At 35.9% G+C, this 19,546-nt stretch overlaps 2 protein-coding genes across 2 annotated transcripts; both read left to right on the top strand.

The window, feature by feature from the left end:
• Positions 1–2,922: 2,922 nt before the first annotated feature.
• On the top strand, positions 2,923–5,387 carry LOC122068992 (WRKY transcription factor 55-like). The gene is made up of 3 exons (XM_042632912.1): positions 2,923–3,348; positions 3,429–3,563; positions 4,750–5,387. Exons 1-3 carry the CDS (start codon positions 2,945–2,947, stop codon positions 5,216–5,218), a joined length of 1,008 nt encoding a protein of 335 aa, XP_042488846.1. The 5' UTR covers positions 2,923–2,944; the 3' UTR covers positions 5,219–5,387.
• Positions 5,388–15,714: 10,327 nt separating this feature from the next.
• LOC122068993 lies at positions 15,715–18,517 on the top strand. The gene is made up of 3 exons (XM_042632913.1): positions 15,715–17,097; positions 17,188–18,155; positions 18,236–18,517. The coding sequence occupies exons 1-2, from the start codon at positions 16,474–16,476 to the stop codon at positions 18,145–18,147; spliced, it is 1,584 nt and encodes a 527-aa protein (XP_042488847.1). The 5' UTR covers positions 15,715–16,473; the 3' UTR covers positions 18,148–18,155; positions 18,236–18,517.
• The last annotated feature ends 1,029 nt before the right edge of the window (positions 18,518–19,546 follow it).

The following is a 19,546-nucleotide window of genomic DNA, read 5'->3' as shown; positions in this document are numbered from 1 at the left end:
AAAACCCCATTTTAATTTTTTTTAAATGAAAAGTGTGGGTAAAACTGAATGATCCAAGCCGATAATGATATGGCTGATCTAAATTTATATTGATGAACTGATATCGATCTGTCTATTGAGATTTAAATCTCTGGCGGTAATTTATTACCGCTACCATAATTTATTGTCATATTACTGTCATAATTTAGTGCCATATAGTATCGTTAGTAAATTACCACGGTTAACTGTTCATATTTGATAGCTTATATAAAGAATTGTAGAAAAAAAATGACAAATGGCTTCGATAATGTTTTACCACATTATAACATATATATATATATATATATATATATTGTACCATGTTTTTATTTATTTTTATTTTATTTTTTACGGAATATGTTTGCATCGTTTGGTAATTAGAAACCACTTTTGAATGTGCCTATATATCAGCGGTTAAAATTGTCGTTGCTGAAAGCTCCACCAAGGAAAATTTGTTGAGCACTTTCTTGTAGTGCTAGGAATCCAAAGAGTCCAGGAGATTAACCTACATGACTATAATTTCAAAGGAAAAGAACTAAATCCGATAGCATGGCCTACTCCAACACTCTCATATGTCTATCTTTCTTCCTATAAAAAGATATTTTTTTATCCTTGTTTTAGAGATGAGAGTGATAGAACCGCACAAAGAAGAAAAGGTTTTGTTTTGAAGGGCTGGCTCTTGACCACGAAAAGGGAGCAATGGGGTGTTATTGCGCTCCCAGACATAGAACCACTTCCCATAATTTAATTGTAAATACTATTTTGTTTGATCATGATGTGGGAGTCAAGGAGTTGACCCTTGAATTTTCTTTTTAGGTGATTGTTTGATCATCAACCTAATCAGAAGTTAAATGTGAATGCATTAAGAAATTCTCATTTTTTTTGTGAATAAAAAGTACGAAAAATCCTGAGCACCCAAGTTAAATGTGAATGGATTATAAATTTTTTATTTTCATGTGAATAAAATATATTGAAAGGCTGGCACACCGTTAAGGATGCCCAGCCAATATCATCCTCTCTCCTCCTTTTTTGGAAAAGATCCCCTTGTTCTCTTATTTTTAGTTTGTGATTGGTGCACACCACTAGCTTACAATAAGATGGTGGCATACCAACCCTCTCCCATAAGAATTATAGGAAAAAGAACACTACCCACTAGTGTGTATCTACGTCTAGATAAAGTAGGTTCAAAAAGACCTCATGATCAATAACCCTTCCTTGATTGGTTATTCAAGCCTCCACCCAAAAAAAAAAAAAAAAAAAAAAGGACTTGAAGCATATATGAGAAAAAGGACTTGAAGCCTATATGAGAAAAAGAAATAATTATAATTTATTGTCATATTACCGCCATAATCTAGTGTCATATAGTATCGTTAGTAAATTACTACGGTTAACTGTTCATATTTGGTAGCTTCTATAAAGAATTGAAGATATAAAAAAAATGAAAATGGCTTCGATAATGTTTTACCGCCTCATAACATATGTATATTGTATCGTGTTTTTTTTTTTTAATGGAATATGTTTGCATCGTTTGGTAATTATAAACCACTTTTGAATGTACCTATATATCAGCGGTTAAAATTGTCATTGCCAAAAGCTCCGCCAAGGCACATTTGTTGAGCGCTTTCTTGTAGTGCCAGAAATCTCAAGAGTCAAGGACATTTACTTGCATGACTATAATTTATGGGAAAAAGAACTATATCCGGTAGCATGGCCTACGCCAACACTCTCATGTGTCTATCTCTCTTCCTATATGAAAAGATATTTTTTATTATTGTTTTAGAGATGAGAGAGACAGACATAGGGAACAATGGGCTGTAGATTGCGCTCCCAAACATAGAACCACCTCCCATAATTTAATTGTAAATATTATTTTGTTTGATCGTGATGTGGGAGTCAAGGATTTGACCCTTAAATTTTCTTTTTAGGTGACTGTTTGATCATTAGCCTCATCAGAAGTTAAATATGAATGCATTAAGAAATTTTTATTTTTTGTGTGAATAAAAAATACGAAAAATCCTGAGCACCCAAGTTAAATGTGAATGGATTATAAATTTTTTATTTTTATGTGAATAAAAATAATGAAAGGCTGGTACACCTTTAAGGATACGTAACCAATATCATCCTCTCTCCTCCCTTTTTGGAAAAGATCTCTTTACTCTCTTATGTTTAATCTGTGATTGGTGCACACCACTAGCTTATCTGCTTATAGAAAGATGGTGGCATACCAACCCTCTCCCATAAGAAATTATAAGAAGAATTAAAGAACACTACCAGCTAGTATATGTTTACATCTAGACAAAGTGGGTGCAAAAAGACTGCACTACCCCACCGTAAAGATACTCCTGTATGTCCTCTCATTGGCCCGTGTATTGACATATATCTACATCAATAGTTAATGTTGTATTGTATTGCCCAAAAATATATTAAAACCCAAATTGAGAAAAGTAAAATCGTGATCAGTTAACCCTTCATTGATTGGTTATTAGGACTTCAAGCATCCACCAGAAAAAAAAAAAAAAAAAAAAATTAGGACTTGAAGCCTATATATGAAAAAGAAATCATTTACCTGCCGTATCTTCAACACCTTCCGAATAAATATTCCATGACTTCAAACCCTCCTTCAAGATTCAACGGGGAGCCAAGGTCTTCCCATGGACTGAAGAAAAAAGAACCACCGAAAAGCAGAGCATTGGTAAGACAGGAATAGAAATACCGTGGTGAGTTCCTGAAGGATGACCAGGTGACCAAGTCGTCGCTTCCAAATTATCAATCTTCACGCCAATACTTTGAAGTTTGAATCAACTCCCATGTTTTCTAACTACAAAACCAGATCGACCAACCCAATATGGATACAAGATCAAAATTCTCCTTTTTTTTCCATTTAAAGTTCAGAACAAGCTTCCCATCTACCCAAGAGTTTCAAATCATGGAGGAAATTTTTTCATTAATCCACCAGGGCTGCAACTTAACTAGAGACCTGGAATCAAACTTTCCAAGCTTGATAAACAATCCCATTTTACTTTCTAATTCATGTGAAGACATAGTAAGGGTCTTCACTAAAGCTTCTGATCGATTGAAAACCCTAGCACCTCCACCGGATCTTGAGGCAAGTGTTCATGAATGGCTGAGGTCTAGTTATACGCAGTCCATGAGCATGGCTGCCGGTGACCTTTTTCAGGCCCAGCTCTTCTCAGATAAGAACCCGTTTGATGTGAGGTTACTCATGGCCACCAGGGATGTAGAGGGTTCTTCTTCTATGAAGTCGAAAGGTGGAGGAGTAGAGGCGTCTGATGCCGGCAAGAGCTCCGTGACCCAACGGTCACGGAAGAGGTGAATATAATTTGTACTGTATGAGATTCACCATTTATGGGGTATTAAATCACGAAATAACGATGCATTTATTGAACCAGGAAAGATGGTGGTGTGGAAAAGCATACGGTGAAGGCAACAGGTCCTCGAATAGGGAACACAGAGATCCCACCGGATGACGGCTTCACATGGAGAAAGTACGGTCAGAAAGAGATTCTTGGCTCAAAATTTCCTAGGTATGTACCTAATGTATGAACCTTTTAATTGGAGGAAATGCATTGCGATTTGGCATTAGTTAATTAAAAGTTCTTACTGTCAGTCTTAACTACCGGATAATCAAAATTTTCATGCAAATCGTTTGTGTTGCTCGGTTGTGATGCAATCCTAGCCCACCATTTATGCCGGATTGTACTTTGTGATTGAGAAGGAGAGGATGGGAAAAATATGAAATCATCTTAGTTAATGCGGGCATCTTCTAAGTTTGAACAGGGATGCAAATAGATAATCAAAAATTCAAATTTGTTTCTCATCCATATCCATTTAAGAGTTTTAGTATCCAATCAAAGGATATTCAAATCCACATTCTAATGGGTAATAAAAAAAATTTTTTTTTTGGTAGAAATGGGTAATCAATTATAATAAAAAAAATTAACATATTAATGTTTGTCATTCAAAAAATAAAAAGTAGACTTGATAGGTAAATTTCAACCAAAACAAAAATTGGTAGGGAAAATGATTCCTAAAGGGGCAAGAACCATTGGGGTGGGGGATGGGAGGGTAGAGGTTGAGGTCTTCTAAGTTTGAACTCATTCAATAACTATCAAAAAATAAATGGTAGGTTGTGCCCCCAAGTCATTGTGGCCAACAGGGTTGGTAGCTTAATGGGAGAAAGTCCCTGCTCCATCATCGTTTGAGTTGATTGTTTGTGAGTTTGAGACGAAATATTTTACCATTCGTTACTTGTCTTATGAGGGTTTTGACCTGAAACTATAATAACTACTATGGAGCATCTTTTACTATTACCTAAAGAAAAGAAAAAAAAAAAAAAAAGAAAAGAAAAGAAAAGAAAAGAAGGAAGAAGAAAAAAGACAGAAGAAGAAGAAGAACGTATGCATTAGAAAAAAACAGAAGGAGAAGAAGAAGAAGAACGTATGCACTGTGGACAAATGTACAGTCCATCTGGAATCTTTTAGGAGATCAATAGTCAAAACTCTGGACTTTCCAATATCTTAGGCATGACTTGGTCTATAAACGTAACCAGGGGTTGATTCAGTCAACTTTCAAGGCAAACCGGCCAACCCACAGACTACCCGGTTCACAAATGCCCAAGTCTCCATGGCACTCCAATTTCCATCATTTCATAAAATCATTCCTCTTCTGTTGACTTTCATTGACCCTCACCCTACCCACCATTCTCTGCAGGAGCTACTATAGGTGCACCCACAAGAGCTTCTACGGTTGCAATGCTAAGAAGCAAGTCCAGCGATTAGATGAAGATCCAAACACCTTTGAAGTAACCTACTGCGGCCACCACACCTGTCTCATGTCCTCCACTGCACAGTCTGTGTCGCCGCCGGCCACCATTAGCCAGATGGAGCAGATTGAAGTAGAGCCAACACAAACAACGCGTCCCCAAAGAAGATGGCATTCCCTAGAACCCAACAACCCTACAGACCTTCGTTTGCGAATGTCCGGCAACTTCAACGTGGCTGGTGGCGCAAGCAGCAGTGATGAAGTCGCTGCCACTAAAGGTCAGGGTCCCTCACAATCACAGGTGCGTGACGGTAAAGAACCTGAGTGGCCTGTGATGGATCTCGCCGATGCCATCTTTAATTCTGGAAGCAGTAGTAGCAGCATGGATGCTATCTTCTCTTTCATGCAAGACAAGTAGATTAACTTACAGGAGATAACATGAATAGTTAAGTTTCACATAGGATGATTCATTGTTTGGTGCAGCCATCTACTCATTACAGGTAGTTGCAGCATTCTTGGAATACATTCTAAGGTCAATAATGCATTCCAAGAAATCATACCAAATACAACCTTATTTTTTCACCCATAATCTAAAACATCTGGACCTGCTATCTATTTGATGTATATTTGTCATATCATCTTATCAATCTCAACATTTTGTTGGTTTTTGGCACCCCCACCTGGGAAGATCTCAACTCTAAATCATGGTTAAAGAGATTAATGAACTATACAAATATACTTTGATTGCACTTGGAATCATATTGTGGATTTCTTGAAATTAAGGTTGCATTTGGTATGATTTCATGGAATGCATTATCGACCTGGAATGCATTCCAAGAATTCATACCGTATGCAACTCAATCTACACATTTAGATCATAAAAGTTCTTTAGCTATCCCTCAAGTTTTGTGCTTGCGTGAATTAATTCATACCGAATACATCCTTAATCTACACATATAGATCATAAAAATTCTTTAGCTATCCCTCAATTTGTTTTGTGCTTGCGCGAATTGCTACCAATTTCATTGTTGTTTCCAACATTAAGGTGATGTTTATTTGTCTAGAAAAGAAAAGAAAATCATACAAATTCATGTGCAATTTTCTTTCCTCCTAACTTTTCCTGGCGTGTGGAAGACTCCGAAGAAGATAGAAGATTCTTGCTTTAAATTTAAAAATCACTTAGGAAATTTCACGATTTTCTATCACCACCGAAAAATTATCTCTTTGTTCACACAAGAAGTTAAGGCAAGGCGAGATAAAAAAAAAATAAATAATAAAAAAATTCACCTCCGACAATCTAGCATATTTTCCTCTCACTATCATGGCGTCTTCAGCAGTTCCTCCGGCAAGGCTAGTTCACAACACGAACACTCAATAGCACACCTCTATTGGGTTTATGTCTTGTATTATGGTAATTATATAATTATAATTGGGTCTGTATTTGTAATTAGGCTGGGTTTTGGATATATTACATGTGGAAATCAGGGTTTTTGGGTTCCTTATATATTGCCTTTGTGGTGAAAACCTCAGGTTTAATAAAAACTCCTAGGTTCTCAAGGGTGGATGTGGGCATTCGTGCTGAACCACATTAAATTTCTTGCGTTGTGAGTGATTGTTTGCTCGATTTCTTCCTCATGTGGTTGTTGTAGACACTTAGTTTTGTCCCCCCACTAAAGATGATGATTTATGAGTGAGTCTGAAGCTTGTATTCTCACTTTTACGAAGGAATTGGATTTTTGGCATAAAACCAATCAACACCGCAATTATTCTTAACCTAAACCCAATGTGCATTAATTCATGGAGTACGATTAAGCACAAGAGGTTAGGAATCCAAAACTTGATATTTTTTTAATGATATGAGGAGAGTGACCAAAAGTGATCGTTGATTCCTTCAGTCAAATTATGACATTCGAGCCTAGCATTTGCTTAATTTATGTATCATTGGACAGCACTTAGAAATATGGTTAAATCGATATCCTGCTCACAAAAATCAGATCCTTGGATCGCTGCAAGGTGTGATAGGAGTTCAAACCAACATCCTTTTTATACTACACGACAAAATGAATTCGATTCGGATGTTACTTGCTGATAAGATATTGTTGGTATACTACACGACAAAATCCGATACCCATCACGTAATTGTTCTTTGAACCTAACCGAGCCGAACCAAGCCTACCCAAACCCTATTGGAAAATAATCCTCTGTTTTTCTCATTCCTGTTTTTCCTTGTTTTGCTACCTGCAGAACGCGACACATGGACAATTTTAAGACCAACGCACTGGATGTAATAATCCTCATCCAATCTTGACCGTTGGTCTCCTTGTTGTCCACGTGTCGCGTTCTACAGGTAGCAAAACAAGGAACAACAGGGATGAGAAAAATAGAGAATTTTGATCCAACCCTATTGGACATAGGGACCACCATAGTTCAGGATACACCCTTGAACCGCCAGGCATTCTTGGCGGCTTTCAATTTTGATTATGCAGTTTTGGTTTTGGCCTTTGTGGCCTTCACTTTTGCCTAAGCGGATTTGAGCTTGGCCCTAGTGGCTTTTCAAGTGTTAGACAGTGAATCTCTATTAGTAAATTTTTTTATTGTTATTCCCGTTTTACCATTGGCTTATCCCCTCTTGATTAATATTTGTAAAAAATAAGACCATAGGTATCAAGTTTGGAAGGGATTTATTTGAGACATTATAAAATATCAGATTTTCACCCCTTTATCTCCAAATTGCCCTTTTGTTTACCTCTCTATATATTTGAGTGGTGAGAGACACACGGAGGAGGCAGGGTTGGAAAAAAAGAAGAGACTCTGTAAGAAAAAAAAAGGTAGACAACAGAGAGAAAAGAACTACAGAGTAGAGAAAAGAGAAAAAGAAAGGCCGAGGGCCCTACTCCTGAAGCTTTGGTTTCGAGCCCCTGCTGAGTCCTCTAGTCAAAGTTGGTGCTTGATTCCACCCCTATGTATGAAAGTGTGAGTACTGGGCGGGGCTTCGTGGACTTCTCCTTGTGAAAAGAGTGGTGTGGGTCGGTAGTCTCTATTGAGCAACATCGCCACCTAGATTAAGTCTAGGATCCATCACTAATTGAAATTGAAATTGAAATTAAAATGACTCCATTCGAACTATCCAACCACAATTTAGGTTTCATGTCAGGTTGCAATCTGAGGACAGGGTTAGGAACTTCGGTCCACCTAATAAAAATTAGACTTCAACCCTAGGTCTGATATATAAATTTTTTATTGGACCGACTAAGTTAAAGAGTAAATACAAGCACTATTATCATGCATATTTATTGAAAAGGAAACATGACCTAAAATGTAAAAGGGAGGTTCAAATCCACATACCCATATCCCACTGTTCTACATGGTTAGTATATGGAAAAAAAAAAAAGAAGCAAACATGCATAAGAGGGGAAGGTAAAGACAGAACTAGCACTAGCATTCATCTCATAAAGTGTGATGTAAACAAAATTAAACATGGGATTGGGGGTCATTTGCAAAATGAACATACAAGATAAGTGAGTAAAGCATGGCAAAGTTAGCAAAACATTGAATAATGTAAAAAAAAGAAATGCATAAGTGTGCTAAAGAGTAACAACGAGAAAACCTTTAATAGAAAATTGAAATAAAATAGTAAAAAATCAGTAAAATCAAGTTAAATATGAAAAGCCAAATTAAATAATTTTTAAAGATAAGAGTTTTGAAAAAAACCATAGGAAAATGTATTTCAGAGGCTTGCAATATGGGATTCTTTTGAAGGGAAATCCTAGATCTTGCACTGGCCAGCAAAGGATAAAATTCAAAAAAATAGTAAATAAAATTGAAAAAATTGGGAAAATTTTACAATAGCTAGATTACGATCTAATCTACAACTTGGAAGAAGGCAACTATTTGAAAATATTTACGAAAAGAAATGTAACTAGTTGCACTTCATTGCTTCCCTACTGAGAACAACAGTGAGTTGCTCAGAAAAAGTCCGATAACTATGAGCACAAAACTCGGAATGGAGGCATGTAAAAAGAGAATGAAATAGGACTTATCCCTCTACAACTTTCATAAAGGAAGCTTGGTAGTTGGAAGGTATGTGCTCAGGTGTAATCAATGCAATCTCAAATTGATGCACAGAGCACTAGTAGTTCCTTACGATACGAGTGTGCGAATCTAGGCGATTATGACTGAAGGTGCTATATACATGTTTTTATGACTGTGTGAATTGTGTGGGATCCAAAAAATGTGGGAGGGGTCATGTATTTATAGTTGAAAGGCTCCTTGCTCACTAAAGACAGTATAGAAATGCTTCCAAATAAAGGTGTGATCTCCTTCCTTGGTTAGAGGAAGATTTGAGTATATATATGTATATTCCCATGGGGTGTGAGCAATTAACACATTTTTTAAAATGTGTTTCTAGAGTTTTCTAGGTACCTAGGGTCATAGTGTTTGTCTAGATATGTCCCTTGGGTGTCAAGGTACGAGATTTGGTGGAAGATCCACAGAATCCTTATAAAATCGTAGGACCAGATAGAATTTGCATTGTGACCGACATGGTTGACATTAGGCCGATGTCATTCTTGGTGCAAATGGCGTCGGCCAGAGAGCATCTGACTTGAGTCAGTATAACTCAGGCTCAAATTGACTCATGGGGTTTGGTTCAATTAAGTTTTTTACTTAATTTGGAATTGGTCTATGGTCTATTGGGTGGTCTTGGCAAATTCTAGGCATGTCAATTCCATTAACCATTTTTGAAAACATTTTGTGTAGATTTTAAACCAACTTATGCTAACATAGAAGTAAAAATACACTGCCTAGGTGTGAGAGAATATCTCAACCGTAAATACATAAACCATCCTCGTAGCTAGTACATGTTTTTAGTTCCTAGTGTAGAAACTTTGTCCAAAATTTCAAAGTCATTATCAATTTCCAAACTATTATATGGAAGCTCTGCCAAAATCCCATTATACTGGATTTTTTTATTCCTCTAAGAGAGAGAGAAGAAGGCTAGGCCTTGTCCCTGAGTCAGGGAAGCTACTAAAATCCACATACGAAGTAAAGGATCTCCCCTCACATACGTAATTGTTTCATATTCATAAGCATGATGTAGATTTCATCATTTTATGTGTTCGTCACACAAAATAAAAATTTATTTTATCATTTAATGTGATATTATGTTCTTTGTTACATAAAATTAATAATTTATTTTTTCATTTTATGCAATTATGTTCATGAATTTCTATCATCTTATGTGCGAATGTGATATGGATTCTTGTCATTTCATGTAAGCATGCATATTAGTTTTATCATTATATGTGATCATATGATATTGGTTCTTATAATTTCATGTGATTATGTATAAGATAACCTATTATGTCATGTGATCTTATAATAGATTCCCTATTATTGCATGTGATATTATAATATATTTTTTATTATTACATGTGATCTTAAATTAGATTTTCTTGTTATTTCATATGATGTCTTAATATATTTTCTATTATGTCATGTGAATACAAGATATGATTTATCATTTTATGTGATAATAGGATATAGGTTCATTGTTTTATGTGTTAGAATACATAAAATGATAGTTTATTTTCATCATACTTTCATTTTAATATAATGCAATTCAAGCAAACATAGCATGCGTGTTGTCCTAGGGCTGTCAAATTCTCAAGGGAGAATTTTTAAATCAAGCATATGGTAGAAAGACTAGAATTTTTCGGCGAAGTCGGTGCCTAATACCTTCCCACACTCGTAATTTGACAAGATCTTGAATTTTTGTTAAATACCAAATATGAAGTTATATCTCAAGCTTGGTTCCCTAACCAAAATTGAGTTCCCTAATAAGGTTCCAGGCTCTAAATCCTAGGTGGTGATTCCAAAAATCATGTTTTCCTATCCCCCTTATGTCTTCAAGAAAAATTGAGGAAATTATTATTTGAAAAGATGGTAAGAGGCTAATAGATTAATTGATAAAGGAAGATAAAAAGAAACGACTCCCCAAGAAAATGGAGAGGTGGTCATAACCTTGAGAGGTGGGCAAAAGGAGAGAAAGGCTAGGGAGATGATCATTCAACATGACTTTTTCCTCCAGCCTAAAATATTTTTTTCTTTATCCTTACAATTGCGGCTGCATCCCTAACAACCTCTACCAAGCATATGAGGGGAGCCCGAGGAGTGTGGAAGGAAAAAAGATCTTGGGGTTTCAATCTTTTGTCCATTCTAGAACTACCAAACTAGATTATCACAGAAACTAGATCTTGAATATTAGCCTTTCTTTGGTATCTTATGATCCTTTCGGTTAATGGCCAAGTTGAAACAAAAAGAGTAAAAAATAATTTGTGGAAGCTCAAACAAGAAGTATGGAGTAACACTAACTTTTTGACCAAACTATCTTTTGACCTTTCCTTAACTTTTTTTGCCACTAAGCGTGGTTCCCCTCTTTTTAGATGTTTATAAACACTGTTAACACTAAAATTTTTGTTTAAAACCAACTATGGATATAGTTCTTATGATCTCTCAGTGGGCTTATCAATCCTTGCACAGAAAGGGAAGGATGTACATATCGCCTTGGGATGGATGTATTTAACGGTTTATCTTTAATGGAATTTTCTTTCTTCTCATAAAAAAATAAAAAGAAAAATAAAAGAGGGGAAGAAGAAGAAGAAGATAACCCAGTACTACTAAAAAAATAAAAAATACTCTTCATTACAGCACTTACACTCCAGAAGAATATCAAATAAATAAAAAAGATTTATGGGTTTTGAGTTCAATGTAAAAATAATGTTTTGAGCATTTGTTTTGCGAAAGATTTTTTCTTATGACATAACCAAGAGAAGGGTACCTTCAAAACTAATTAATTAACTCAATACTGCTAAACAAAATTTCCATCTCAACATCAAGCTCCTCCAACGCAAGTTCAACCTCAAAGTAAAAAACAAGCACCTTAAAGAGGTTGTAATATTTATGTAAGGATCTTTACAAGATTGGAAAACCTACAAAAGATAAAAATCCTTAAGTGGAAACCTAAGGAACTAGGAGGAGGAAACCTTGAATGAACTTGTTGTTCATGATCTTCCATGAGAAGTTGTGGTCATCCGCATTTAAAAGTTAAATTTTAAGTAAAAACTGACGGAATTATAGATGGCCATTCATGGGAGCTTTTGTCAAACGAGAAATAATGATTTTTAAGTCCTTTAATTTGCAGTCTTTTGTGATAGAAGTATTTAATGATACAGACATAGAAGGTTGGATCATTTAATAATCTTTGAAGCAGATTAAATAACCTAGAGGGGGTGAATAGGTTATGCTAGTGAAACTTAAATATTTTCGAAACTCCAAATCCCAAGAGTGATTGTAAATAAAAATGCGGAATAAATAAGAAGATTACAATCATACAACACCAAGATTTATTGTAGTTCAATTCAACCTGAGTCTAGTTTACTCTCTACAAGATCCTCTTGTAAGGTATTTCATTAGCTCTTCCCTTTCAGTATAGTAAGTAGGGAGGAAAAACAATTTACACAATCTTTTAAGGATAAGAGAATCCGTACAATCCCCTTTATAGGTATAAATGTACTTTTACAATCTCCTTTAAAGTAGAGAGACGCCTTACACTCTTTTAAGGATAAGAGAATCCTACACCAGCCTAAATACAGTCTAGAGACTCTAGACAAGTGTAAATAAAAGGCAAAATGGAATAGAATTTTGAATTATCTTGTGTGATGTGCGTAATAAATATGAAATGAAGATTAAAAAGCATGCATCTTTAAAAGTCGCCCTTATGAATGAGTTGTAGTGGAAAACTTACACACAACCTTGAGTTCTTGAAAGTTGGATTTGACCACAATGATTGAACTTAATATAATACTATTTTTTCTCACTGAATAGCTTTTGATAATGATAGTCAGTGCTCACTTGATTGTTAATTAATAGGGCCATTAGTGGGGCATTTATATGGGTGAAGGTTAGTCCTAAATTGGGTAGGAGAATCACTAATTTTGGGAAAGAGATTAGCCTTAATGGGCAAATTTCCTTCTATCGATAATTACCGGTAGGATCCGGTAGTTACCGGATCATATTACCAGGCAAAAAGATCCGTTGGAGTTTAAAAATATAATCATTGGACTTTGTCTGAAATTATTCGGGAAGCATCCGGTTAGTCGGAGAGATTTTCAAAAGGCATCCGGTAGTTACTGGTACAATGTGGTAGTTACCAGTTAACCTTTGTTGGTCTGGGTCTGATAACTCACAGAATTCTACCGGTAGTTATTGGAAGGGTTTCATTTTCTGTTTTAATTGTCTGCTAGCACATGAGGTATTTTTGAGCCAAGTTCCTCCTAGAGTCAATCTAACTCATGCATTTATGAGTGTAATGCGTACAGTGTGTGTGTTCCATCATATTCTAAAGAAATATCTTCAAGTAGGTTTTCAAGTCTTCAATTGCTCTTTGTATCCATGTCTTTAAGTCCTCTAATTGTTCTTGTATGCATGTATTCAAGTCTTCTCCTAGCTTGCATGACTTGAGCTTCATTGTGAAGTCTTAAGATCTTCTATGGCTTCAAAGTCCTTCACATAGCACTTGATAGATGATCATTATTATATTAACTTGTTTGTTATCATCAAAACCAATATGGAGCGTGGTGTCCCCAACAATCTCCCCCTTTTTGGTGATGACAAACAAATGGACTAAAGAACCATAAACTTTTAAATTTTCTCCCCCTTGTCATGGAATATATAAAGATAAGTGAGTGAGTAAAAAATTATTTCTTTAATCAAGATTCCTTCTCCCCCTTTTGTCAATAGCAAAAATGGGTAAACAATATAGTAGGCATCCCCTAACCATGTGCATGAAGGAACATAAACAAGAGAATAATCATATATAGGGAATTTAAAATGCATTACTTAATAGAGGAAATTACACTCCCCTCCCCTGACCTTTGGCTTAATATCATGTTCACCCCACGTACTTTCATATATAGCACTAACCTCCCCTGTAGTTTGAAGATTCTAACTAACGTACCCTTTCTGTTAGATTTACCAGTTAAGTGATGACATCATCACTTAAGTTGCTATTTTTATGACAAAATTACCCTTCTTCACCTTTGAATGGTAAATCGACCTAACCTAAACCCACTTAAGAAAAAGGAGAGCGAATTTAGGGATTTGGTTTTCTGCAACCTTCATCACCTTCATTTTGTCGGTCGCTGCTCTCTTCAACGGTCGGTGGTCGTCGTTGGTCGTCGTCATCATCGCATTCGCTGCACTTTGCGACCATCATCTAGCCATCGTTGGTCGATCCTTGGTCACCATCGTGATCTGTACGGAGATAAAGTCCCTCGTTGCTAATCTCTCGACCCTCGGCTTTGATCGCTATGCTCTGTGAGTTCTTTACTTGTTTTAATGACTATCACTTTCGGAAAATGAATTTTCCTAATTTCTAATTACATTGAGATAACAATGAAAGCTTGGAGTTTTCTTACATTAATAGAGAACTGGAGATTAAAGATTAGATTTTCACCTTATTGCACAATGGGAAGTGATGCTATTACTTTGCTGGTTACGTAGGTTTCTTTTTCCTTTCTTATCCTTAGGCTTGATTACTACCTCGCTCTACACCAAGTTACCATGCGAGCATGGAATTTACTGGCTGCCTTGGTTTGGCACAAAAAATTATGGGCTGTAGGTTGGTCTTACCCAACTAAGCTCAACTTTTAGATGTAAAAAGAGGCCTCCAGCCTGATCTAACCAGCCTTGAATTTGTCAGTCTGATTTATAAAATGTTTCATTTTAGTTTACAGGCTGTTTGTACTAATGGTTCAGATTCAATTACACCTTTGTACCCTTTAATTTGATTCTTTCTTCACTTAGTTTAGGAACAGGAAATAGATTAGTTTAGAATAACTGAAGCTTACCATATCAATATATATTGAGTTTATTTGATCTGGCTTTACTGGTTCTTATTCAATTTAAACTATTGGTAATTTTTTTATATTTTTTCCCTCATTTTGCAAATCAAAACCTAACTGGGAAGAGAACCTATTTTATTTGTTTCCTACATTGTCTCTCTCTCTCTCTCTCTCTCTCTCTCTCTCTCTCTCTCTCTCTCTCTTTAAATTACACATACTTTGTAAATAATATAGGCAAGTAAGACAAGTAATTGTTAATGGCCAATCTCGTATTTCTTGAATCTGCCTCTTTCTCTTGACCTATATGGAGGATCAAAATGTTTTCCTAATGTTTGCAAGCCATATTTGCTTCCTTTTTGCTTGTTATTACCCCTTGTTTGTAAAGTAAATGTGCAAATGTACAAGAATAATTTCATTAGTTTACCATTAACATTTGGGATCTCTTTTTTTATTCTTCATTATCCAAGTTAAGGGTCTTCTTGGTTGTGTATATTAATATGAATGCTAAATTGTAAATGTGAAAGCAAATATCAAAACATATTGTGTCTTATGGAGTGATGTGTACCTTCTTATCTTGGTTTGGGTTTGCATCTAACCTAATATATACTGATCATGCATCACTCTGCTATACTCTGAACCAGTGGATACAAGTAGGTAACTGGAATGGAAATCAGGGCAACTATCTTCTATCGCTTCTATAGAAAGACTTTAGAACCTACAACGGTTGATCCAGACTTCTATTGCTATAGGAACATGGTTTGTGACATCTACAATATAGTTATTAGACATGTCCCTATTGGTCATACTGTGACTTTTAAAGTCAAGTGCATAACGCCGGATAACCAAGCTATTGAAGTGGATACAAATGAGAAGGTGCATGATTTGTTTAGATTGCATGCTGGAGTTGATTCAATTAACTTGTATGTATATGATCTCCTTTTTTATGAGCACCCATCTTCCACCTACACAATGAATAGATTCGAGGGTAAATTGATCACTCGAGACAATCATTATAATGAACCCGAACAAGAATTTTATGATGGTGTTACTCATGTTCATCAAAATTGGAGTGGGGTTGGTGATGATGTTCAACAAAGTCAGTCCGGACTTGGTAGTCATGCTCAGCAAAGTCAAACTGGTTATGGTGGTGTTGTACAACAGGAGCAAAATTTTATGTCTGCTAGGGCAAAGCATCAAGTTATGTGAGGTGGTGCTACATTTAGGAGATCTAGCAGTAATTTCAGTTGCAATAAGATGGATGAGATTGATACAAAGAAGAGGACAGTGGATACTAGATCTGGTCATAGAGGCATTGCTAAAGGGAAGGATACTTAGCAGAGCATGGGCTGTGATGATATTGAAGATGATAGTGAGGGTGATTGGTAGTGTGGATTTGATAATGAAGACGACATTGTGGATAGTGATGAGGATGATGATCTTGAAGATGAAAATAATAATGTTTTTGAAAATGAAGAAGATAGTGATATGGATAGGCCTGTGGATGATCCTGAATATGATTCAAAAGAATTTTATGAACCATTTGTGCAGCATGACAATAGATATGATCCAAATGGGGAAATAGAGTTAGATGTTGGGATGATATTTGACGATGTGAACCACTTCCAGTCAGTACTTAAGGATTATGTGATTCAAGGTGGGTTTCAAATCCTACGAATTAAGAATGAAAAAAAAGAGTAAGAGCTATTTGTGCAGCAACTGGTTATACATGAAAAATATTTGTTTCACCTTTATCTGATGGAAGCAAAACTTTATGATCAAGTCAATGTGTAAAGAACATTGTTGTGGACGGAAAGATGTGAACAAGGACATTACATCCACTTGGATAGCCTCACACATGTCTTCACAGTTGAAAACAAATCTTGACATGAAGTTAAGTGCAATGGAAGCTTATATTATGGAAAAATTTCGTAATAAAGTGCCTTACATTACATTGTACAGGGCTAAAAGGAAAGCAAGGGAACAAACTGAAGGGAGTCATGGCAAGTCATATGCCAAGCTACCTAGTTATGGTGATAAGGTAAGAGAAAGAGATCCCGAGACTATTTTTAAAATTCAATTTCATCCTAGGCAAGTTTTGTCTGACCCTCCAGTTTTCAAAAGAATGTTTGTTTATTTCAAGGCATGCATGAATGGGTTCTTGAATGGTTGTAGACCATTCATAGGGATTGATGGTTGTCATCTCAAAGACACACATGGAGGTGTGTTGTTGGCTGCAGTCTTTGTTGATGGAAACAAAAGATTGTTTCCTGTTGCATATGGTGTGGTAGAGGTTGAATGCATAAATAGTTGGGAATGGTTCTTGAGCAACATATATGGAATTTTCTATAGGACCTTGGAAGACAACCCAATCACATTTATGTCTGACAAACCAAAGGTAATTGTTAAATATTTTCTTTCTTTTTTAAGAATAATTAATCGTTATATGGTTTCTATACTGCTATTATTGTACACTTGTTTTATGTAGGGACTTTGTGAGGCCATCAGTGATACATTTCCGGGTTGTCATCATAGATGGTGCTGTGGGTACTTGTATCAGAACTTCAAATCACTTCACCCAGTTGTGTTACTAAGAAGGTATTTCTGGATGGTAACAAAAGCATCAAATCTATTTTTTTTTAAGAAGGCAATGAATGAAATGAAGGGCATTGACCAGAAAGCTTATGAGTGGCTAAGTAAGCATCTTCCAAAGATGTGGTCTAGGCGTGCATTCGACGTTAGGTGCAAGAGTGATCATATCACTAATAATATGACTAAATCATTTAACCAGTTGATTGCACCCTTTAGGGTTAATCCCATTCTGACTCTTTTTTATGAAATTAGAAAGACCCTAATGGAAAATATGCATAAAAAATATCAACATGGTTGCAATTACAAGGGAAGAGTCACCCCATGCATAAAGAAGAAGTTGAATGCCATAGCCACTAAAGCTAGGGAGTGTATGGTACTTCGTGCAGGTGTTGATAAGTTTGAAGTCACTGAAAACCAAGGTAGGTATGTGGTTGATTTGAAGAATCAATCTTGTGGTTGCATGGTCTGGAATGTTTCAGGAATACCGTGTAAGCATGCTACAGCTTGTATCAAATTCAAGAGAGAGAGTTTGGAGAAATATTGTGATGAGTATTACAGTGTTGGAAAATATTTTGCAACATACAAGGACATAGTACATGCTTTACCTGGACTGGATCAATTGACAGAAGATCATCCAATGGGTGTTGTCCAGCCTCCTCCTTTGAAGACGCTAGTGGGAAGACCATATAAAAGCCGGAAGAAGGAACAAGATGAAGGACCATCAGGAGAGTACAGGAGGAGATCAAACACTGTCAGATGTGATAGAGGTAAAATGGAGGGTCACAACAAAAGGAGGTGCATAGGACCTCCAATGAAGGTGAAGGGAAGGGGGATAGTGCCTCTAGCTCGACAGTGAAACCGAAGGTATTTATACAATCACTCTTCACATTTGATTCTCATCTTATACCAATGTACATAATACATGTATCCAATTTGTGACTAAGGAAAGGGAAAGGGAAAGGAAAAGGAAATTAGTGGAAATCAATCTTCACAGGTGGTGATTAGGTCACAGGCCTCCACAACAACAACTGTAGATAACCGCCAGTCAAGGGTTAGAGCACAATTGAAAGCAAAGGAGGAGAAAAGGAAGGCAAGAGAGAAGCTGCGGAAGACTAGTGGGAGTTAGACATTTGGAAGTTAGACTTATGTGATACTTATGGGATTGAGAATATACTATGGAATTTAAACTTTCTTGTATTTTGGTAGACATATATTTTGGGACTTAAACTGTGGATGCCTATCGGATGGTGTTGGATATTTTAGATGTTGTTTTTTGTCACTTTCATGTGATGTTTATGAAATAGTACATGTATATGCTTTATCAGGTCTATTTTTTTGTCCACCAAACAAATGGCATGCTGCCCAATTTTTTTTGATAATTAGTAGTTAGATATATCTAAGCCATATTAAGTAAATAAAATACCATTGATGAAAGATAATCCCAAGTCATATTAGGTCAAAACATTAACGTTATCCTTAAAATTCTAAGTTACATCTGATACATTGTTGTTACACTTTTTTACTCATACAAACACTTACAAGTATCCCAACAAGGAAAACACACATAAATGAACATACAAGCTTCATTGAGCTACCTAACTTTTCTATTTCATCCAATCTAATCATTTCAATGTGTAAATCCTGTCGCAACAAACTTAACACCTCTTGCAACCCCTGCATCTCCTCTTACAACCCCTGCATCTCCTCTTGCAATCCTCGTACATTATCTTGCAATGTATGCAACTAATCTGGGCATGAAGGGTTGCCCATTGGTAATATAGTTGTTGGTTCATTGATGGGTTCACACCAAGCAAAGTAGTTACAACCATTCAACTCTGGGCAACTATAAAATAGCTATTTGGATTATCTTTTGTCTTTGATATCCTTATGACCACTTTCCATTTGCATCTACATTGTACGAATCTGTACTTTAGAACTTCACTACTGCTGATATTCACACTCGAAGTAGACATTTATCTGTTAAAGTTGAAACAAAAAAATCACAGGAGAAAAATAGTAATTAGTCTATCATTATAATAACAATTTAAAAGTGGAAATATCAACCAAGTGTCCATAAAAAATTTAGCTACATTAGTCCATGATTATCATACAAGCTTTCCAATTGTCAATAATCCCCCCATTAGAAATGATCAACAAAGAAAAAAAAAAAACCTAAACACTAGCACAGCAGAGACCAAACCAGTAGTCATGTATATGTGAAAAAAAGAAAGGATTTAGGAGATCATTTACACCAC

This window comes from Macadamia integrifolia, unplaced genomic scaffold, assembly GCF_013358625.1.
Source record: "Macadamia integrifolia cultivar HAES 741 unplaced genomic scaffold, SCU_Mint_v3 scaffold516, whole genome shotgun sequence".
NCBI lineage: Eukaryota > Viridiplantae > Streptophyta > Magnoliopsida > Proteales > Proteaceae > Macadamia > Macadamia integrifolia.
Note: the sequence above shows the minus strand (reverse complement) of the source record. Positions and strands in the feature narration are given on the sequence as shown.

What these genes read in the sequence shown, in the direction of transcription:
- LOC122068992 (XM_042632912.1), top strand. Translation starts at nt 2,945, where the DNA reads ATGGAGGAAATTTTTTCATTAATCCACCAGGGCTGCAACTTAACTAGA. An exon ending in ACCCAACGGTCACGGAAGAG is followed by an intron (nt 3,349 to 3,428) that starts GTGAATATAATT and finishes TTATTGAACCAG; the next exon opens with GAAAGATGGTGGTGTGGAAA. An exon ending in CTTGGCTCAAAATTTCCTAG is followed by an intron (nt 3,564 to 4,749) that starts GTATGTACCTAA and finishes CATTCTCTGCAG; the next exon opens with GAGCTACTATAGGTGCACCC.
- LOC122068993 (XM_042632913.1), top strand. Translation starts at nt 16,474, where the DNA reads ATGATCAAGTCAATGTGTAAAGAACATTGTTGTGGACGGAAAGATGTG. An exon ending in TTATGTCTGACAAACCAAAG is followed by an intron (nt 17,098 to 17,187) that starts GTAATTGTTAAA and finishes TGTTTTATGTAG; the next exon opens with GGACTTTGTGAGGCCATCAG.